This window comes from Myodes glareolus, chromosome 27 (genome assembly GCF_982192425.1).
Source record: "Myodes glareolus chromosome 27, mMyoGla1.1, whole genome shotgun sequence".
NCBI classification, from domain to species: Eukaryota; Metazoa; Chordata; class Mammalia; order Rodentia; family Cricetidae; genus Myodes; species Myodes glareolus.
Genome location: NC_142052.1, coordinates 44,719,220 through 44,742,524, shown reverse-complemented (window position 1 = coordinate 44,742,524; position 23,305 = coordinate 44,719,220). Strand labels below are relative to the sequence as shown.

The 23,305-nt window shown below is 39.9% G+C and overlaps 1 protein-coding gene across 1 annotated transcript; it reads left to right on the top strand.

Moving 5' to 3' along the window:
* The first annotated feature begins 1,423 nt into the window (after positions 1-1,423).
* On the top strand, positions 1,424-22,656 carry Wdr12 (WD repeat domain 12). Its single transcript, XM_087902387.1, has 14 exons — positions 1,424-1,579; positions 1,940-2,138; positions 3,090-3,184; positions 5,477-5,571; positions 6,382-6,488; positions 9,060-9,175; positions 10,080-10,234; positions 12,252-12,297; positions 14,139-14,224; positions 17,745-17,885; positions 17,999-18,104; positions 18,217-18,349; positions 20,526-20,598; positions 22,556-22,656. The coding sequence occupies exons 2-14, from the start codon at positions 2,098-2,100 to the stop codon at positions 22,631-22,633; spliced, it is 1,272 nt and encodes a 423-aa protein (XP_087758513.1). The 5' UTR covers positions 1,424-1,579; positions 1,940-2,097; the 3' UTR covers positions 22,634-22,656.
* Positions 22,657-23,305: the final 649 nt, after the last annotated feature.

Genomic DNA, 23,305 nt, shown 5'->3' with positions numbered 1-23,305 from the left:
AAATATAAAAGTATTGACTTTTAAGTATTGGTAACTTGATAAAGCCCAAATTAAAGAAAGTTTAAAAAGCTAATTAATCAATCATATGCTATCAGCAAGTAAGAATTCAATAGTTAAACTTCAAGTTAGGAATTTCAAGTTTCAGCTGTCGCAGCTTATTCAATGTAAATCCTCAATATTGTAATGGCTCACGTGTAAAGGGTCACACTGCTATTAGCAAGCCCAATCTTATCAAAGTGATTTCTTTCTGGAACTTGGGCAAAGGTTTTCTCATTTTATGCCTCCACCTGCGTCAGTGACGTTTCTAGTGAAAACTTGTACTGCTAGCTCTTACAAAGTCAATAGTTAACATTTAGAGTGTTTCTTATGTGACATTTAATTCTCGCAGTTGATCAGAGTGTGGCACAGAGGTTAAGTAGCACAGGTAGAATCAAATGCAGGCATTCTTGTTACAGGGCATGCAATTCTGTAAGGTGAATATACTGAAAACAGTCATGCTTTCTACTGTCATTGCTCACTTAACAAATGGTTTTTCGCCTTCAATTGTTTAGATCACTTCTAATTTTCTACAGATGATTTAAATATTAGGCAACATATATATATAATATATATGTGTATTATATATATTAAAAAAGAAAAGCGTCCGGTGTTTTCACCTGCACACATACCGCTAAGCCCACATATTTTGCAATCCAGTTCTGCCTGACTCTCAATTATTGTCCCGGAATGCCAACCGCTCCACCCGCCGCGCCCCTTGGAGGTATTCGGGCAAATGCCTTAGAATGTGACTTTGGGATCTTAAAGTATCCCCCATCTATTCTCCACTCGGGAAAATAACTAAAGTAATAATAGGGACCATTGAGACCGACACAGGTCTTTGAGTGAGTTCACGATTCAAAAGCAAAAACAGTCTGAAAGCAGGGGAGAGGTGCAGAGGAAGCCTTTCTAAACTTCAGGCTAAGAAAGGAGGGGAGCGGCCCCTCTACCACGGGTGCTCTCGGGCTCAGCACCCTCCGCAGGGCTCCTAGCCTCCCCTGCTGCAGCCTGCCTTCCCCTGGCCGCGGGTCCCCTCCCGAGAGGCCGGCGAGACTCTGGGACAGCACGCAGCCCGGCCGCGGCGGCCGGGGGCGGGGGCGGCGGTTGCTCCCAGGCCGGGAGGGTCAGGAGGTGACGGGAGGAGGCGGAGGCGGGAGGAAAAAGGGAGGTGGGGAGGGAGCGTCCGGTCCGTGGGCGCAGACAGCTCTGCCAGACCTCCGGCTCCCCCAACCCTGCCGCCGCAGTGAGCCCCGCAACGCAAGAGGGGAGTCGGCCGGAGCAGAAGGGAGAAAATTCAAAACGAGTCTACTCAACCTCGTCTTGGCTCAGAGGCCCTGCCATGGAGACCAGCACAGTGCGCACGCGCACCCCTCCGGGAAGCGCGATACAGGCCCATAAGGTTGGGCCCTTCTCGGCCACCGTCGCCCCGGTCCCTTCCGAGTCGTTTTCCTGTCCGGCACTTCCGCTCTGCAGCCTGTGGTAAGAACACATGGTCTCGGCAGAGTCCGGCTGTTGCTGGAACGACGCGTAAAAAAACAGACAGGTAGGACCTTTGTCACAGAGCTAGGGAGCAGGAAATGGAATGTCTGACAGGAGAAGGGAGTTTTAAAGGCAAATAAGAGAACCTGAGTTCGGTGTGGCTAAATAAATAAAACCTGCACTCCCGGCGTTCAGAGCGTGTCGGGAACGCACTCCCTTCTGGGGTTTGTAGTATCTGAGCGCTGAGGCCGAAGTATCCGGCCTAAAGACACCCTCTAAAAAAATCAGGTTCAAGCTAGTTCTTTTCCCTGTCTGTCTTCCTAATCGATTATGGGTCTGATAGTGCAAACATAGACGTGTTAAAGGGACTGGCTGCTCTCAAGACTGTGCTTGACTGATCGATGTTTCCTGGATCTCGGGATAGGTAGTTGATGTGTGCGGGCTGGGCGCTTGTGCAACGGGAACCTCGTGGTATGGTCTGAGGAAGCTGAAGGTAGCAGATCCTACCATCCACGGCGCTTGCCACGTGCTGACTGTCAACGCACACATCGTTGTGGAGGAGCCTCGTGTGCACTTTCCGCCATGGCACAACTCCAGGCACGTTTCTACACCGAGAACAAGAAGTAAGTAAGCGTCTCGGCGTTTGCCCCTGCCTTCCCGGAGCCGATCTGGTTTTAAGACCCCGTTGGGTTTGGACCTTGTAGTTACTGGTAATCCTTGCGGTTTTGACTGGGAATATACGTTAAAAGAAACAGGCAACGCTTTAGTAAATCAAAGCTGAAAGGAGTTTAATAAGTCTCATCTTTGAACACTTCCTAAAGTAAAATTACTGCCTGAAATAGGAGCAAGTTTCTTTGGTCTGCTGTTCTTTCTTTCCCACATTCTCATTTCTAGACTACCTTACCTGGCCAACATCACTTTGTAACTGTGGCTTAAGAATGGTCTTTCTGTGCATCCTTTTGGGTCCTGCACGTCCACCCTTTTTCTCTGGTTGAAGTGACTTATTTTTGATAGTCACATCATTTATGTGGCACTGTGGTCACAGGGTTTCATTATGCTTAATTCTTTTTGTTTTGTTTTTTGTGTTGTTTTTGTTGTTGTTTTGAGATAAGGTTTCTCTATAACTTTGGTGCCTGTCCTGGAACTAGCTCTTGTAGACCACGCTGGCCTCAAACTCCCAGAGATTCGCTTGCCTCTGCCTTTCCGAGTGCTGAGGTTAAAGGCTCGCACCACCACCGCCCAGCTGTTTGTTTTGGTTTGGTTTTGGGGTTGTTTGTTGGTTGGTTGGTTGGTTTTGATTTGTTTTTCGAGACAGGGTTTTTCTGTGTAGGCCTGGCTGTCCTGTAACTCCTATGTGGACCAGGCTGGCCTTGAACTCAACAGAGATTCATCTGCTTCTTCCTCCCAAGTGCCTGCTTGATTCATTAAGAATAAAGACACTTTACATCATTTTGGTTTTGCCTTGTAGCAAATGTCTGGCATGAAGGACCCAGTAAATAGTTGTTGAATGAATAAATTCAGATTTACCAAAATATGTGTAGACATAATACTGACATATCATTTCCCTTTTATAGCTATGCCGTAGATGATGTTCCTTTCTCAATCCCCGCTGCCTCTGAAGTTGCTGACCTTAGTAACATCATCAATAAATTGCTGGGGACCAAAAATGGTAGGTATATGTGCTCCAAGAAGTTAGGAGAGGACACATTGCCACCAACTACACATAAATACATTTTGTTTTGACACAAAATTTCCCCTGTAGAACCCTGGCTTTACTGGAACTTGCTCTGTAGACCAGGCTGACGTCAAATTCAGAGATTCACCTATATCTGCTCATAACTGTCTGTAATTTCAAAATCCAGTACCCTCACACAGACATACATGCAGGCAAAAGACCAATGCACACAAAATAAAAATAAATTATGAGAAGAAAATAAGGTCTGGAGAGATGGCTCAGTGAATGGAAGTGTTTCTGTGGAAGCTTAAAGACCAGCATCTAGATCTCTAGCCCCCATAAAGGACAGGTTGGTGTGAACCGGCCTGTAATCTCAGCACACTGGGAGCAGAGATGGTGGTCTCCAGAGTGAGCTGGCCAGCCAGACTAGCCCAACATCAAGCTCTGGGTTCAGTGAGATCTTGCCTTAATATTTAAGGTAGTAAGTGACATTCAACATTAGCCTTAAACTTACACATGTACTCACACACGCATATGTAAAAAAGAACACACAACTGGTTAATACATTCATGTTGATGTGGTAGAAACTGAAGTCTTACCAGACATTTAAGGCTCACTGGTTTACATGATATAATAGAGGAACATAAAAGACACTCTGTAGGGCCACAACATAGCTCAGCTAGCTAAAGGTGCTTGCTGTCCAGTGGTGCAGGCCTGGTGACCTGAGTTTACTCCTCACAACTCAAGTAAACGTGAAGAGACCCAACTCCACAAAGTTGTCTTCTGACCTCCACATGGGTGCCATGGCGCACATGCCCACAAACACACATCATACATACACAATAATAAAAATAAACTTCAAAAATAGAAAGACACTTTTGAGATGTAATTAACCAAGCCCAGAATGTAAGAAATAAAAGCTAGTTGGCCTGCTTTTCTCAATGAGGAAATGACAGAAAAAGGAGGGGGAGTTTTAAAGATTGAGTAAACACATTAACCAGTTAGGTGCCAGCTTTTACTACACAAAATGAACAGCTGTGCCTGATAATACACACCTGCAATTACAGTGCTCTAGAGACTGAGACAATGAGTCTGAGATAGCCCTATTTATCTGTCTAGCCTCTAGAGGCTACCCTGGGCTATGTATGTATGAAACCAGTGTGGGCTACACAGTAAGACCCAGTTTAAAATATGTTACATTAATTTTTTTAAAAAAACACTCATGAATAATGACCTGACTATTTGATAATAACATGGCTAATTTTTGTTTGTTTTGTTTTTTGAGACAGGGTTTCTCTGTGTAACAGTCTTGGCTGGCCTCGAACTCACTGAGATCTACCTGCCTCTGTCTCTCAAGTGCTGGTATTAAAGGTGTGTGCCACTACTGCCTGGCCATAGTTAATATTTTAACATTGTGTTTTAAGTCTTTATATTTTAGAGACACATAATAAAGCCATTTACAAACAAAATGGTATGATTTCTGAGGTTGCTTTAAAGGAAGCTAGCAAAAGAATGGAGATAGGGGTAGAAATTATTGATGAGTTGTTTAGTATTGGAGCAGGGTGTAGGTGTTCACTGTTATTTATATTTTTATGTATGTTGTAAATTTTCTGTAGAACGAAATCTTTTTAAAACTCAGAGAATGGGCTTCAGATGGTATTCAAGCTATTGTCTAGCCTGTTGACCTCTTGTAGTGTACTCAATAAACCGTTCTTTTAAAATAAAAAGGTGGGATTTATAGGGTGTAGTTAATTCAGTGTTAGAACATGTGCTTAGTGTACATATGACCTGGGTTCAACCCCCAGGCTCTAAAATATTACATCACCTTAAAACCAAGTGTAAGTCAAAAGAACAAAGTATATTGGTTCTTTAGAAATCAAGTAGCCAAGTGGCATGGTGGTGTACGCCTTTGATCCCAGCACTCAGATGGCACAGTCGGGTGTACCTCTGTGAGTTCAAGGTTAGCCAGATCTACTTAGTGAGTTCCAAAGACCCTGTCTCAAAAAGCCAGAAATTAGCCAGGCAGTGGTGCGCATCTGTAGTCCCAGGACTCGGGAGACAGAGGTAGGCAGATCTCTGTGAATTTGAGGCCAGCCTGGTCTACAGAGTGAGTTCCAAGACACCCAGAGCTGTTACACAGAGAGACCTTGTCTTAATAAAAACAAGTCATTCGGTGTGCTACATGAGCCCTGAGAAGTTGTGGAACAGCTGGGGCAGCAATGGGCACTGCTTTGGGGCCCCCATACATATGACACTGGTATCCTTAAAACCCTTACTCTTTTGCAGAGCTCCACAAACACGTCGAGTTCGATTTCCTTATCAAGGGCCAGTTTCTTCGAATGCCCTTGGTCAAACACATGGAACTGGAAAATATTTCATCGGTAAATCCAAGTACTGCTTATATTTGATTTAATATATTACTAAATATTTTAAGTAACTGCTTATAGTATCAGTTTCAATTGTTTTCAACACCCAAGATTATTTTGCCCTTTTTTTGTGTGTTTTTTTTTGTTTTTTTTTTTTGTTTTTTTTTTGTTTTGGTTGTTGTTTGTTTGCTTTTATTTTTCAAAACAGGGCTTCTCTGTACCCCTGTCTATCCCTTGCTCTGCAGACCAGGCTGGCCTCTGCCTACTGAGTTCTGTGATTAAAGATGTGCACCACCACCACCTGGCCTTTCGACTTCTTTTTAAGTGTCTCAGAAGACATTTTAAAATTACATTTACTTATTTACTTGTTATATGATATGTGTAGGTGCCAGAGCCTGCATGTGAAGATTGGAGAACAATCAGTGGGAGAGTGGGAGTCAGTTCTCTCCTGTGGGTCCCGGGGATTGGATTTAGGACCTCAGGCCTGCTAGCTCACTCACCAGATTTGAACTTAATGTGTCTATATAGTCATCTTTTAGACCCCTTCTAAGAGTATTTTATTTAAGAAAATGAATTAATCTAATCTTTAGGTTTGTGAAAGTATGAGTAAGAAAAGGAATAACGTGTGTTTATGTATATATGTGTGTGTGTATATATATATATATTAATAAAACAGTACAGAGTAATTGTACACATCTCAGAAAATGTGGGATAGGTTATAGTGATTGTGATATTCTATAGTTTTTAAACTTTCTTTTTTTTCTGTCTTCAAAATAATATTTTGAAACTGTCCCCTAACTTATTTTCTGTTTTCTGTGTGACTAGGAAGAGGTTGTGGAACTAGAATATGTGGAAAAATACACTGCACCCCAGCCAGAGCAATGTATGTTCCATGATGACTGGATAAGCTCAATTGAAGGGACAGAAGAATGGTATGCCACAGGAGTGTGCTTTTTGTTCTCTCTCTCTCTCTCTCTCTCTCTCTCTCTCTCTCTCTCTCTCTTTCTAAGATTTATTCATGTATTATGTATACAGTGTTTTGCCTGCATGCCAGAACAGGGCACCAAATCTCATTATAGACGGTTGTGAGCCTAACCTCTAAACAGTGCTCCTAACCTGTGCCTTCTCTGCAGCCTGATTGTTGTTTTCTTATGTACATCCTTCAGTCCTTGTCATCCACAGTGTGACTATTTCTCTCTGATTTCTTTTTCTTCATAAAAGCAACTTTGGGGGCTGGAGAGATGGCTCAGCGGTTAAGAACACTGCCTGCTCTTCCAAAGGTCCTGAGTTTAATTCCCAGCAACCACATGGTGGCTCACAACCATCTGTAATGAGATCTGGTGCCCTCTTCTGGCCTGCAGGCATACACACAGACAGAATATTGTATACATAATAAATAAGTAAATAAATATTTTTTTTTAAAAAAAAAAGCAACTTTGTGCTGTGTGTATTGGTGACCATACCAAACAGGCATTTGCAGTCAATGTATTCCAGAAGAAAAAAGTGTTTATGTTAGATTTTCTTTGTTTAAAAATGTTGTGATATTTGTATTTATATAAGTCAGCAGTTGTTGGAGGGAGGGCTGCTTGTTGGTTCCTAGCTGCCCGGCTAGTTTAGCCCCGAAATAATCACACAGAAACTGTATTATTTAAATCACTGCTTGGCCCATTAGCTCTAACTTCTTATTGGGTAACTCATACATTAATTAAACCATTCCTATTAATCTGTATATTGCCACGTGGCTGTGGCTTACCAAGTAAAGTTATGGATTCCATCTCAAGTAGCTCCATGGCTTCTCTCTGACTCTGCCCTTCTTTCTCCCAGCATTCAGCTTAGTTTTCCCCACCTACCTCAGTTCTGTCCTATCAACAGGCCAAGCTAGTTTTCTTTATTTATTAATGATAATCACAGTATACAGAGGGAAATCTCACATCAAGCAGTCATTGATATTTAAGACCAGAGATACTGCTTCATAGAGAAGAAAAAAATAATGTTTATGAGTATAGATCTCCCTACTTTCCATGAAGATTCAGACATGCTACTGTAGGGTTAACGTGGGCAGCCTGAAGTCAGAGAGGTATGGACGAACGTCTTAGAGCACTGGTTCCCAACTTCCTGATGCTGTGACCCTTTAATATAGTTCCTCGTGTGACCCCAACCATAAAATTATTTCATTGCTACTTCATAACAGTAATTTTGTTACTGTTTTGAATTGGAAATATCTGATATGCAGGATATCAGATATGTAACCCCCAAAAAGGGGTCTCGGTCCATGGGTTAAGAACCACTGTCTTCTTTTTTGGTTTGGTGGGGTTTGTTGTTGTTGTTGTTGTTGTTGTTGTTGTTGTTGTTGTTTGGCGCGGGTGGGGGGTGGTTTTGGTTGGTTGGTTGGTTGGTTGTGATTGATTGGTTTGGTTTGGTTTTTCGAGACAGGGTTTCTCTGTAGCTTTGGATCCTGTCCTGGAACTAACTCTTGTAGACCAGGCTTGCCTCAAATTCACAGAGATCCTCCTGCCTCTGCCTCCCGAGTGCTGGGATTAAAGACATGCACCACTACCACCTGGCAAGAACCACTGTCTTAAAGCAAATGGCTACTACTGATCATAATCCTAACTGGCTTTACTTATAGAAAAATACCTTAGGAGTTGATCAGAGGGGTACCTTGCTTCTGTCTTTTCTGGGGCCATTTTGTTTTTATTTATTATGTGTTTGTTTTGGGGGATGTGTGCGGGGGGGGGGGGTGTCATTGCACGCATGTATAAAATGTGTGGCAGTCAGAAGACAACTCTGAAGTCGGTTCTTGCCTTCTACCTTTACATGGGTTCCGGGGACTGAACTCAGGTCTTTGGGTTTTGTAGCAAATGCTTTACTGCTTAGCCATCTTATCCTGAAGCTTACTTATTCCAAAGAATAAGTACTTGGAATTATTATACAAAGGTAGGTGTGTGTGTGTGTGTGTGTGTGTGTGTGTGTGTATGTGTGTGTGTGTCTGTGTAGTCCTAATTGTCTTCCTATATAGATCAGTCTGGCCTCAAGCGCAGAGAAATCATCCTGCTGTCTCGGTGTGCCACCATGCAAGGCTTGGTTTTTCTTTTGTTTTTCATGATTTTCCTTTTTGCTTTGGTTTTGTAGGGGGTTTGTGTGTCTGTGGTGCTGGACATCAGATTGAGAGGCTTCTGCTTACTGGACAAGTGCTGACCACTGAGCTGTATCCCCTTCCTGTTTTTCTCTTGAATAGTTTTCAGTGGTTAATTAAGGAATGTTAGGCTTTACAAATAGTTCGTATTGCTTTGAAATTTACAGCATTTTCAACAATAAAAGTGAAATCTCATATTGTTTCAGTGGTTCAGAAAATTAGTGTAACATCTAAGCTACTGTTATACTTTGACATCTTGTTCTTCATGTTAAAGAGGAGTTTACTTTGCCATTGCCGTAGAAACAATTGGTTTTCAGGACTTCAAACGTCATCTTATTGTATTTCATAGTATTTCTTCCCATTTTAGGATCCTGTCTGGTTCTTACGATAAAACCTCTCGGATCTGGTCCTTGGAAGGAAAGTCAATAATGACAATTGTGGGACACACAGATGTTGTGAAAGATGTGGCCTGGGTGAAAACAGGTAGGATTGTACGTAAGAGGAATCCTAAGAGTTTAAAATGCTTCATGCCTCAGTTGGTCTACCTCAGTCTTTCAGATGTGTAGTACTCAAGAAGCAAAGTGTAATGAGTTCAAGGCCAGCCTGATCTCAGAGCGAGTTCCGGGACAGGCTCCAAAGCTACAGAGAAACCCTGTCTCGTTAAAAAAAAATAATAATAATAACAGGAAGGAAAGAAAAAGAAAAAACCCCCCAAAAAAAAGAAGAAGAAGAAGAAGGAAGTGTGTATGTGTGGTTTCTATGGCTTTGAGACAGGGTTACTCTGTGTAGCCCTGGCTGTCCTGGAACTCACTCTAGACCAGAATGGCCTCAGACTCACAGAGATCCACCTGCCCCTACTTCCTAAGGGCTGGGATTAATGGCGTGCAACACCACCACCCAGCAAGAATTAATAATTTTTAAATCCATAGATTGCTGTTTGTTTCAGCCTGGTCCTGGAAACTGAACCCAGGATTTTGTGTATGCTGGGCAAGCACACTGCCACTGAGCCATGTTACTAGCTCCAAATCCAGGAATTTACAGAAGTAAATCTTTACTAAAATTATCTGTACATTTTCTAGTTATTAAGTATATTGAGCACATTTTCCTACTTTTAAAGAATCTTTTCTTTTTAGCGACAGCAGCGGGTGGTATGTCACAGGGTCTCACTGCATAGCCTAGGCTGGCCTGGAACTTACTGCCGCCTTTCTGCCTCAGCCTCCTGAGAGCTGGGATTGCAGATGCATTTTCCCTCTGTACTATGATAACTCTCTTTCAAAAGCAGTCCATCTGATTATTATTAAAACAGTCACAAAAATACTGAGTGATAAAAAATAAGATGCAGTTAAGATTTTGTACTAACTTGTTTCTTATTTTCTCTTTTCTTCAGACAGTTTGTCCTGCTTGCTACTGAGTGCCTCAATGGATCAGACGATTCTTTTATGGGAATGGAATGTGGAGAAGAACAAAGTGAAAGCCCTACACTGCTGCAGAGGTCATGCTGGGAGTGTGGACTCCATAGCAGTCAACAGCTCTGGAACCAAAGTGAGTAGCCAGTGTGTTGCCACTGTTGTGTTGAGTTAGAATTTAAGCAGCTGAGTAAACATTTTATATATACATATATAGTCCTAGTCATTTTCTAACTTCCATAACAACATAGCCTAAAAAATATTAAGACTTTAGATCCAAAGTAAATACAGTAAGATAGATATATTTATTTGATATACTTCTTCTAGATATCTGTCTTTATTATATTCTATAAGTTATATTTTTAAAATTGGAATAAGCCTGGTGGTGTTGGTACACACCTTTAACAGCGCTCGGGAGGCAGAGGCAGGCAGATCTCTGAGTTTGAGGCCAACCTGGTCTATAGGGTGAGTTCAGGACAACCAGAGTTAGAGAGAGAGAGAGAGGGAGAGGGAGGAAAAAAAGAGAGACCAAATAAACTAGTAATTTTTTTAGATGACCTTAAATAATAGTCATTGACAATTTTTTTAATTCATCAAATTTCTTTTTTTTTTTTTAAGATTTATTTGTTTATTATTGTGCAGTGTTCTGCCTACATGTATGCCTACAGGCCAGAAGAGGACACCAGATCTCATGAGCCACCATGTGGTTGCTGGGAATTGAAATCAGGACCTCTGGAAAAGTAGCCAGTGCTCTTAACCTCTGAGCCATCTCTCCTGCCCTTATCAAATTCTCTTAAAGTGCTGTCATCTATTAAACATCTAGATGATACCCAAGCCTTAGCACACTAAGGCTAATGCCAACGCATATTTTATTATTAGTGTTAGCACACATCTTGTACTTGACCCAAAACTAAATCCTCAGTCTGTTATTTTTGGTCTTTGATGCAGGTTCTCACTGTAGCCCAGGTTGTCCTTCTACTTATGTGGTCCAGTCTGGCCTTATATCCCTTTTGATTGGCCTGCTTCAGCCTCCTCCTGAATACTGGGATTACAAGCATGAGCCACCATGCCCAGTCTGACCTATTCTTTATTCTAACAAAATGGATACAAACCAGAAAGTAATAACCTCATTGCCTTATGAAGGGTTGCAGACCCTCTTAGCATTTGAAAGTTCTCTTTGCTGCATTGGAGAATTCCAGATTTAAGAGTGTTCTGCAACTTTGAGTAATAGAGAATGTTTGATGCACTCAAAGATAAAGGTTTATGATTTATCTTGAGTCACAGAGATTATATGTTGTTGAGTACAGATTTACATGAATTAACCATTCTTGTCTTTTGACTAGGAAGTTAGGCCTATATTTTGCTTATACATGGGCAGAAACTCATCTTCAGTTTGTTAAAAACTCAAGAGAATGGGGGCTGGAGAGATGGCTCAGTGGTTAAGAGCACTGACTGCTCTTCCAAAGGTCCCGAGTTCAATTCCCAGCAACCACATGGTGGCTCATAGCCATCTGTAAAGAGATCTGGTGCCCTCTTCTGGCCTGTAGGCACACATGCAGACAGAATACTGAAAATACTGTATCCATAATAAATAAATCTTTAAAAAAAAAAAAACTCAAGAGAAAATTTGATTGTGATGGCCAAAGAAAAAATGAACAAGGCAGAACAAGAAGGTGATAATACATTTGGGCCTCAACCCTCTGGAATGGAGGCTAAATGTAGCTGGCATACCTCAACCTTTCGTGTGTTTTCAAGTCACTTGTGTTAATTTTGAGCCATATTCCAGTGTTCTGTACATGAAATACTTCTAGTTTTATCCCTTGTCCCTTGCAGGGAAATCTGTTTTCTTTCCCCTATGAACAGTCTAAGTTCATTTCTCAGGATTTGTGTGTAAAGGTGCTAGACGCAGAACAGCCCTAGTAGTACAGTATAGTTAGGTGCCCACTCTGATCTAAGCTGTGTGGTTGCAGTGGAGATCAAGGCCACCGCTTCCAGAAGACTGGGAAGCCAAGTATAATTATCTAGTAGTAAAGATTACAGAGCCTGTGTACAAAGAGATGAAACAAGCAAAGCAAAATTTGGAAAGTAAAAATGGGGGCAAGGGGCAAATAATGTAAGTTATTACATATGCTTTCTCCTTCACATGTATCTAGTTTTGCAGTGGCTCCTGGGATAAGATGCTAAAGATCTGGTCTACAGGTATAAATATTTTTTGTACTTTGACTTATTAATCGTGTTTCTAGAATTTTAGTGAAACTTATTTCTCATATTTGCTGTAAAAATAGACCAAAGTATTTTAGTATATACAAAAAGAAGTGTAGTATGAAGACAAATTAGTATATATATGTTTTAAGTTTTTTGATTCTATTTTGAACTCTACCACCTTTTTATTTGACAGTCACTGATTTGCTACGTATATAACAAATTATCTTAGATCTGAGAATGCACTTAATTTTAAAAAAACCTGGAAGTTATTTTTTGAATAGTTTTGACTCATCTTAAGTCACTTAAAAATGAGTTTTGAGTGACTGGAAAGATGGCTCTGTGATTAAGAGCATTTGCTGCTCTTGCAGAGGACCCAGATTAGCTCACACTCACGTAGCAGCTCACAGCCGTCCTCAGCTCCAGTTTCAGAGGATCTGACACCTCTTCTGGCTCCTGGCACCAGGCACATGTGGTGTGCATACACATAAAGATGTCTTTTTTTTTTTTTTTTTTTTGAGGCAGGATCTTTTTATAGCTCCCTTGCTGTCCTGAAGCCTGGCACTAGCCGTGTAAACCATCCTGGCTTGTGATCCTCTTGCCCTGCTTCCCTCATGCTGGGATTGCAGTCATGCACCACCGTACCAGCTTATTTTGAAAACATAGATTAAAAATGCAGTTGGAGAGGACAGATTCTTAAAAGAAGTTAGGAAATGCTAATGGGGAAAAACCCACACACATTATTAAATTTTGAGACCTAACAGCTGTATATGTAAAAAGATCAAAAGACCCCATTACTTCTGATGGAAGTTTACAGTTCAGACCCCAATTAAATCTCACAAAGAAGTTAGTGAGTTCAGAACCAGTTCAATCAACTTTAAATAATTATGTGTAATATGGCAGAAAATATACATATTAGTAGATGTTATAAAAATGCTTAAAGCAAACAATTTTTGAAAAAGAATGTAGTTTAGTTTCAATTGCTTACCTTTTATGAAATGTCTTATTCTTTGATAGTATCAAGTAATGACATACTGTTTGGTACCAGCTATTACTGTTAAGGGATTTATAATCTAGTTAGGAAAAATAAATCAATATTCATGAAAGTTACAAAATATTAAAATCTGTAGTTTTCAGTGTTAGTATTCTACCTGACTAAATGATGTTTATAGCAAAGATCTTTCCAAAATAAAATTTAAAAAAATTAAAAAGCATCCAAGAACCTGGACATATATAACTCATTGATAAAGTACTTGTCTGGCTCTAGCTTGGATCTCTAGCACTACAAAACAACTTTGAAGCATTTTTATTTTTTAAAAAAGGAAATAGTGAGATTAAGCATGACTAAAGTGCATCTTCTGACCTGTGTTTACATTATTTTCTGCATGGCATAAATATATTATAGCCATAGTAACTTAGTCTGAATTGAACAGGAAACGGCTTTTCATCATTCTAATAAAATGGTCCATATTTTTAACAATGAGCATAAAAACAGAGTAAGATTTCAGACTGTTTAATTTTGAGTTTTTTTATTATGCTTTTAAAAAAAATAGTCTTTGTCCATGTTTGATTGTCAATCCAGGAAATGTTTTTACTTCTGCTGCTTCTAAGAATTGAGTCTAGGACTGTGTGTGCTGGTCGGGTGCTTTGCCTGCTACAGTCCTCAGTGGTCAGAGAGAAGGTTTAGATGCAGTTTGTGTTAACCGAAACAACAAGGATATCCATTCCCAACTAAGTCAGAAAAGAAAACTGTATACCCAAAATGTAGGACATTCTTGAAGTTTACCATTAATAGTAACTAAATTTTTCAATATTAAATACTATTCTCTACGATGCAGTTCCTACAGATGAAGAAGATGAAATAGAAGAATCCACAAATCGGCCAAGAAAGAAGCAGAAAACAGAGCAATTGGGACTAACAAGGGTAAGTTTATTTTTGTTTTAATTAAAATAATAATCACATCATTTTCTCCCTTCCCTATCCAACCTCCAACCTTCCATATATACATCCGCCCAAATTCCTGACCTGTTTTATTTCTTTATTATTGTTACCTACATGTGTAGAAATGCATAAATATTATAAATACAACCTACTGAGTCCCTTCAGTGTTTTTTGTATATATAGATTTCAGAACTGACCACTTGGGATTGAATAACCAATTAAGAAGCTCATCTCTGGAAGAAAATATTTCTATCATTCTCACTCTTTAGTTGCCTGTAGTTCTTTGTCTAGGGCGAGGCCCCATAAGATTTCCATCCTCCATGTTAGCATGGCTGGTGATAGTGTCCTTGTCCAGGTCTTGGTTGGGCAGTCCTATTGTTGAGGCTGTCATTGATGAAGCTTCCCTGTCATTTTTAAGAGAGACAATCTCAGATTTCCTGGTTCTCAGGCTTTTAACAATCTTTCTGTCCCCTCTTCTACAATGTTCCCTGAGCCTTAAGTACAGGAGTTGTGTTGTAAATGTATGCATTGGAGCTGGGCATCCCAGGATCAGTTATTTTCTGCATTTGACTAATTGTCGTTTTCTGTAATAGTCTGTCTGTTAAAGTATTTGTGAGCATTGGCTATAGTTGGCTTTGGTCTATTTGATGAAAGTATGATAATTCAGCAAATCTCTTTTTTTAATTATTTTTGTTTTTATGTGCATTGGTATTTTGCCTGTGTAAGGGTGTTGGATCCCCTGGAACTATAGTTACAGACAGTTGTGAGCCACCATGTGGGTCCTGGGAATTGAAGTCCTCTGAGGAGCAGTCCATGCTGAGCTAGCTCCACCTACCTCCGTTTTTATCCTGTTGCTTCAGCCGTGGTTGTGCTTTCTTCCAGCCTGTACTGTTGTTACCTTTTTCCGAGAATTTGGACAGTGTAACATCTGAATCAAGCTTACAGAGTGATGGGGCTATCATGGTACATTTTAATCATGAAATCTTGATTGACAGTAATTATCTGACTGTCTAATACTATTTATTTCATATACTGAAGATAAAATTTATTTTAGAGCTGCTAGTTGTATCCTGAATCACTAGAAATCATTAATGTGAAGTTTAATTCTATTGTTTAGGAGCTAGATCTCATTAAACAAAGTTTGTTTAGTTTGAGACGGACTCTTGCTATGTGGCTTAGGCTAATTTGGAACTCACTGGCTTGGACTGGTCTCAAACTTCAGTAGTTCTTCAGCCTCCTGGTTGCTGGGACTCAAGTATGTGTCACTATACCTGACTTTTTTTTTCCACCTTAAATCTAACTGACAAATAGGGATTGAATATATTTGATGTAATTAAATACACTTATGCATAATGATTATCATATTCAAATTACTATGTTCACACCACCCACGGTACACTAGATCTTCAATTTTTTTCCTTTTATAACAAAGTTTGTGCTCTTTGACTGATATTTTCCCATTTCCACCAAATCTGGCAATGACTAGTCTGCTGTCTGCTTTTATGAGCTTGGCTTTGATCCTGTTTCGATATAAAGGTGTTATGCTATCTAACCTTGTTTATTTAATGGAGAGGAAAATGGTGATTCAGCTATGCCATTGAGCATGTGACCATATGATCATACATTAGTTATTATAGTCATCGTTAACATAAATATAAAAACTGTAGACAATGAGATGGGACTGGAAAATGACCACTAGCTCCAGAGGACCCAGGTTGATTTCTCATTCCCTAATGGCGGCTCTCAATTTCCTGTAACTGCAGATCCAGGGGAACTGATGCACTCTTCTGGCCTCCTCTTGCATCAGGCATGCACATTGTGTACAATGCAGACAGAATACCTATGCACATAAAAAATTAAAATAAGATGGTCACAGATTTTCTCACTGAAATCAGTACAGTTTTGGTTTTATGTTTGTTTGCTTTTAATTAAAGTTTAACATACATTATGAAGCTTACTGGGGAGTGGTGATGCACACCTTTAATCCTAGCACTCAGAAGGCAGAGACAGGTGGATCTCTGAGTTCGAGGCCAACCTGCCTGGTCTTTAGAGTGAGTTCCAGGAAAGCCAGAGCTACACAGAGAAACCCTGTCTTTAAAAAACAAGCATCAATCAATCAATCAATCAATACATTTTTAAAAGCTATGAATGAAGACACATGCTTACAAATTAGAATTTTAAGGAAAGGATTGAATTTAGTGCCTCGTGTATGCTAGACAGATGCTGTGCCAGTGTTCCTTGTTGTTGAATGTTAGGTGTTGTAAGTTTCCCAACTTTGGGTTCCACGTGCCTACAAGTACTTGATATAATCACTTCTTTTAGAGCTATAACTGGCTGACATTATCTAACATACTTAATTTATGCCTCTTTGAAAGTGAGAAGAGTTCGTGTGTAGCCCAAACTGACCTAAAATTTCTGGGCTCAAGCAATCTTTTTGCTGTAACCTCTCCAGTGCCCAAAACTACAAGGCTTGCCTCACTGCATCTAGCTATGTACTAACTTATATAAATTTATTTTAAAATGTATTTATTTTTATGAGTATGGGTGTATGTCTCTATATTATATGCATTCTGTTGCCTGAGGAGGCCAGAAGAAAGCATCAGATCCTCTGGGACTGTGATTATAGACTATGTATGAGTTGTCATGTGGGTGCTGAGAATTGAACCCAGGTCCTCTGGAAGAATAGCCAATGCTCTTAACTGCTGAGCCATCTCTCTATCCCCTGACTTACTTTAAATAAAGTATATCATTTAGAGCTGGGCCTACTGTCACATGCCTATGATCCCAGCACTAGGGAGGTAGAGGCAGGAGAAATGGGAGTTCAAGACCAATTACATAGTGAGGGGCCAGCATTGGGTATATGAAACGCTGTCCAAAAATAGACAAGAAATTATGTAACACTGTACTTTTGTTTATGTGCAGTAGAATATAATTTAAGCCCTAGTTAGCGCTTTGATACTGAATTGTGAATTCCCTGGTCATAATTTTAGCTTGTTCATATGTAGAAATCAGTAGTTTCAAGATTTTCTTTTTCAATTTTTAGTTTATGTGGTATGTGTTACTGTGTGTGTGATATGTGTGTAAGGTCAGAAAACAATTTATGGGAATTGATTCTCCTTCCACCATCTGGGTCCCTTGATTAAACTTAGGTCATCAGCCTTGACAGCTGACACTTATCCACTGAGCCCCTTCATATATAAGATATAGACGTGTGTGTGTGTGATAAAGACAGAAATATCTATCTTGGAGGATCACTATAACAACAAAATAACCCACTGGGCAAAAAATCTGATCTGTGTACTTTGACATTAACATCTCTTTTATTTTGGCAGGATATCATTGTGTATCCTTGGCTGGCCTGGAACACAAAAGATCCGCCTGCCTCTGCCTCCTGAGTGCCGGGGTAAAGGTGTGCGCCACACCTGACCCTTAAAGATTTACTCTTGTTTCAGTTACTCTGTGGTGAAAATGTTTTTCCCTTTTGGGGACCTTTTATTTCTAGACTCCCCTGGTGACCCTCTCTGGCCACACAGAAGCGATTTCCTCGGTGCTGTGGTCAGACACTGAAGAAGTCTGCAGTGCATCTTGGGATCACACAATTAGAGTGTGGGATGTTGAGTCTGGGGGCCTGAAGTCAACTTTGGTAAGACTTAACTTTGGTGTTCCTCTAATTAATATTGATCTTTTCAGTAATAAATTTCTAAAAGGTGGTTACTTTTAGCTCTGTGGTTAAATGTTCTTTCCTTTTATTTTCAGACAGGAAATAAAGTGTTTAATTGTATTTCCTATTCTCCCCTTTGTAAACGTTTGGCCTCTGGAAGCACAGATAGGCATATTAGACTGTGGGATCCCCGAACTAAAGGTATGTTGTATCCAGTGGGAAATATTCAAAAAGATCAGTTTCTATTAAAATTCCCTCGGTGTCTTCTGCTTTTCTTTCCTAAAACCACTGCATTCTCTTTGTCTCCACTCAGATGGTTCTTTGGTGTCGCTGTCCCTCACCTCACACACAGGCTGGGTCACAGCAGTGAAGTGGTCTCCTACCCACGAACAGCAGCTGATTTCAGGCTCTCTGGATAACATTGTCAAGCTGTGGGACACAAGAAGGTAAATGTTGGGACTTGGAAGCACGGTTCAGCAATTAAGAACACTTGCTGTTCTTCCAGAAGACCCGGGTTTGGTTCATACTATCTCATATGCCCAAATACTAATACTCAAAAAAATCGCAGGATTGGGCTGCAGGCTGCAGTAAGTAGAGCATTTGCCTTGCACACATGAGGACCCTGGAACCTAAATAAACAAAGTGAACAGTGTTGGGTATGCTGGTGATCTTAGCACTGGGGAGCTAAGACATGGGAATTCCTGGGGACTTCTAACTAGCTAGCCTAGCCTGCTTGGTCCTGAGGAATAATGCCCAGGGTTACCCTCTTACCTCTGCACATGTGATTCTGTCTACATACGCACACGTGTGCATGTGCACACAATACACTTACAGAATCCAGGAACAAAGGAGTTTTATTCCTGTTAATGTCTCTTTTTACCCCTTTTAAAAATAATGCTCCACCGCTTATAAAATCCATTTTTCTGACCTTTTTAATAAAGCAGGAGGAAAGTGTTTTAATTATCCAGAACTTTAATAGAAATTCTGTTAATGAAAGATGTAATAAAAATATGTATCTTCAAAGATAATTAGATGCCAAAGGAATCTTTTTTATTCACAGGCTAATACTGTGATACTAGTACATACAGAATGTCCATCTTAAAACATAGGCATAACTATAGTGGTATATTATTTGTCTTTTAATAAATAAAACTGGCCTGAGGATCAGAGGGCAGAGCAGCCATACCAGTCAACCATATAGACTAGGGAGTGGTAGGCACACACCTTTAGTCCCAGGACTAAAGCAGATGGATCTCTGAATTCAAGGCCACCGTGGACTACACAAGATTGGATCTGTCTAAAAAAGAAACAGAACTCACACAAAAGTGATCCCAGCACTAGGGAATTGGAGATAGAGTCTCACTGTTTTTGGTCTGAAGTAGAGGTGGGAGGCTGTGGCTGCTTTGCTTTTCTGCTCTTCAGGTTGTTATCCGTGCCACACATAGCTTGCCGTTAGAAGATAGCTTTAGTACTTACTCACTTGTGTGTCTTTTTTTATTTTAACTCTGCCCTCAAACATTTTTATGATACCTTAGAGGGCTTAGGTGAAGACATTTATTGACATTTTAGATGATAATTAACGTAGTTTCTGGTAATAGCAATAAGTATTATGAACAAAGCAGAACAGAGTAAAGCTGCACTTTCACAGGACTTTCTCTTGGAAGAAATTTCAGTAGCAAATCACACATTCTGAAGGTATCACCTGTACATATGGTAGAGAAAACCACAGATAAAATAGGAAGAATCATGGCGTATTGGTAAATTAGCAGCCGGGCCAGTATTAATGAAGGGAACGGGGGTGGCAGAGCATGAGGCAGATAAAGATCAAGGAGGACTTGGCAAGGCTCTGAGGGTTTGATCAAGGGACCAAGAATAGAAGCTGGAAGACCTGTTTATTCAAGAGACAGGTCATGGAAGCATAGAGTATGGTGGGAACACCGGGGACAAGTGATGATGTTCTAGGTATATTTTGAATTTAGGTCTTTGGTAAGATTAATGTCCTGTGGATTAAATGTGGAAACATAAATCAAAGAAAATTGTTGACATTTTCTGCTTGAGTGGCTGGGTGCACAGAAGTACTATGTACTACGCTAAGGAAAAGTGGGGAAATGTGGGGCTAGAGAGACAGCTCGGTGGTTAACAGTATTGCCTACTCTTGCAGAAGACCTGGGTTCAACTCCCAGCATCCATAAGGTGGCCCATAACAATCCAGTCCTGCAGGGGATCCAGATCGGGAACTCTGGCCTCTGTGGTACTGCATGCGTGTGTGGTGCACAGCAAATACCCATACACAGAATAATTAAGTGATTGGTTTATATTTTAGAAAAATAGGTTTATGAGGGAAATTTCAGTTTTGATTTGATTACGTTTGTTGCACATCTGACTTTCATGTATTTAGATATAAATATATCAAACTTAAGGAAAAGATTTGGGATAGAAATATAAAGTATAAAGTGAAATTGACCTTATTGTGAATAAATTTTTGCATTTAAATAGCATTTTTCTTGAGTGTTTGTTATAATAAAATCAGTAAAATCCAGTAAAATTTTAAGAGAAGTATTAGTAATTGTGTGTTTGTATTAAAACACTGCATGCATGTAATGTGTATGTTTTCATCTTTAGTTGTAAGGCTCCTCTCTATGATCTGGCTGCTCATGAAGACAAAGTTCTAAGTGTGGACTGGACAGACACAGGGGTAAGAATTTACAAGTTACTTGGTGAAGAAAAAGGTAGGATAGACCTGATGCTTAAAGTTAACAGGCTCGGTTAGTTTGGTTCTGTTTGATCTGGTCTGGTCTGTCCTGTCTGGAACTCACCGTGTAGACACTGCTGGCTTCAGACTCTGAGCTCTGCTGGAATACAGGCTTCTGCTACCACTGCCCGTTTTAAAGTTAGCAGTTTTAATATTTCTGATTTTTTTAAAATTATTTTTACATCTCATACCAAAAAAACTAAAAACAGATTTGCTCTTTAAGAGTAATAAAAGTTGAAGTTTTAAAACATGTCTTTTTTTTCCCCTCTAATGTATCATTTTGTTTCTTTTGGCAATCTTGGGAACTGAACCCCCGGGGCTAGGCAAGTGGACTACTACTTGGCTATATACCCAAATCCCATATGGTCTATAAATTCACTACTTCAAACTGATTGTATCACAATATTTCTAGTTTGAAACACCTGTTATAGAAGGTTTCTTGTGATTTGTTTTTGTGAGGCCAGGTCTTGATAGGTAGCCCTGGCTGACCTCAAGCTAACAGCACCCTCCCTACCTCAGCCTCCTGAGTGCTGGAATTGTAGGTGTGTTTTACATAAGTTTATATAATTAATTCTACATAATAGAAGTGGATTAAAAAACATACTTCAAGAATTACAATCAACCATGCAGTGGTGGTATACACCTTTAATCCCAGCACTTGTGAGGCAGAGGCAGGAGGATCTCTGTGAATTTGAGGCCAACCTGGTCTACAGAATGAGTTCCAGGACAGGCTCCAAAGCTACATAGAGAAACCCTGTCTCAAAAAACAACAACAAAAAAAATTATAATCATTTTTATGTGCATATGTTAGCTCTTGTCCAAGAATTCTTTTAGAATGTAGGTCCTAGAGGTACTTGGTATAATTTACAGTGTACATTTGCCTGAAAATAATACACTCTTTTAAAACATGATTATTTCTAAGTGTGGTAGCTAACACCTGTAATCTCAGTTCTAGGGAGGCTAAAGCAAGAACATTGCTGCCTATCTTCAAAAAGCAAGCGGAGCCTTTGGTTTTTTTTAAAGGCTAAAACTATTTTAGTTTGTTATATACCTTGGCAAATACTTCATTGGAAGTATAATAACATGCTATGTCTCAACCAAAATAATTGATTGCTTTTAATATTTTGTACACTGTATGGTGATGCAGATTGAGTGTTCCTTATCTGAAATGTTTTGGATGTGCAATTTTTTAGATTTTAGAATATTTGCACATTTATGAGATATCTTAGAATGGATCCCAAATCTAAATTTGAACTTCCTTTTTGTTTCTACTGCCTAGCTATTGGCCATTCAGCTTTTTAATTAGACCAATCAGGTGCCTTAGGCGGGCAAAGCAACACATCTTTACATCGTTGAAATTGGCCCAAAGCCTTGTATGTGCTCAGCATGTGCTCTCCCTGTGAGCTACATCTCCAACCTACACTGCAGACCTTTGGATTAGGGATACTCAACCTAGTAGCAGAGATGTTTGTTTGTTTTAATTGATCCCCTTAAATACTGCTTCAAGCTGTGCAGTTTAACATACATCAGATCGTTTGTGTGTGTTACGTGTATGACATCAAAGAAGAAGCAAAACTGGGAAGAAGAGGATATAGATAGATACATATATACACACACACACTTATACATACATATCTTGTGTATATACTCATATATACACACCATGTGAACAATGTCTTGCCAAGCAGTGGTGGCACGTGCCTTTAAGCTCAGCATTTGGAGGCAGCGGCAGGCAGATCTCTGTGAGTTCGCAGATAGCCTGGTGTACAGAGTGAGTTCCAGGACAGCTATGGCTACACAGAAACCCTTTCTCAAAAAAAGCAGAACAAAATGAAAGTTGTATTTAATCATGGCTAGCTACTGTATATTTATATTTACTTTTCTCTCTCTTTTCACACAGCTACTTCTGAGTGGAGGAGCAGACAACAAATTGTATTCCTACAGATATTCACCTACTACTTCCCATGTAGGGGCTTGAACATGAATGATTGTTCAAAAATATTGTTGGGTTTTGTTTCATTTTTTTGTGTCTTACTGTTGTGTCATAAACTATGAATGAAATTGGAGAGGACTGAGGATGTAGCTCAGTTGGGAGAGGGCTTGCCTAAAATGTGCAAAGCCCTGAGTCCTGTCTCTGACACTTGGAAAGAAAGTCGGTGTGGCAGTGCATTCCTGTAACGCCAGGACCTGGGAGGTCAGCAGCAAGAGAATCAGAAGTTCAATGTCATCCACCCCACCCCCCCACTGTATAGTAAACTCAGGCAGCCAGAGTTACATGAGAGTGTCTCAGAAAGAAAGAAGTCAGTGGCTAATCCTCCAATACCACTGTCAGTGCAGAGATAGGAAGCAGCCCTTTAATATGTGTATAATGGTTCATCTTTCATAATAGCTACATTTTACTACCTTTGTCTTTCCTTTTTATAAAACACAATAAATGTGTGGCCTGAATTCTCTACCCTATGCAGACCCCAAAAACTTAATTGAGTTTTAAAGTATACTTTTAGAAATACTGGTTTGAAATTAAAATTTGTCTTCGAAATATAAAAGGATGTATTACAAATACAGTAAGTAACTTTGTCTCTTTTTTTTTTTTCTATTTGAAGAAAAACCTAGAAAAGACTGATATTGCACCAGGTAATGGTGGTGCATT

Bases quoted from the DNA above. Each gene is read 5' to 3' on its own strand.
- Wdr12 (XM_087902387.1), top strand. From the start codon at position 2,098: ATGGCACAACTCCAGGCACGTTTCTACACCGAGAACAAGAA. The intron at 9,176-10,079 runs GTAGGATTGTAC...TCTTTTCTTCAG, and splicing joins TGTGGCCTGGGTGAAAACAG to ACAGTTTGTCCTGCTTGCTA. The intron at 20,599-22,555 runs GTAAGAATTTAC...CTTTTCACACAG, and splicing joins TGGACTGGACAGACACAGGG to CTACTTCTGAGTGGAGGAGC.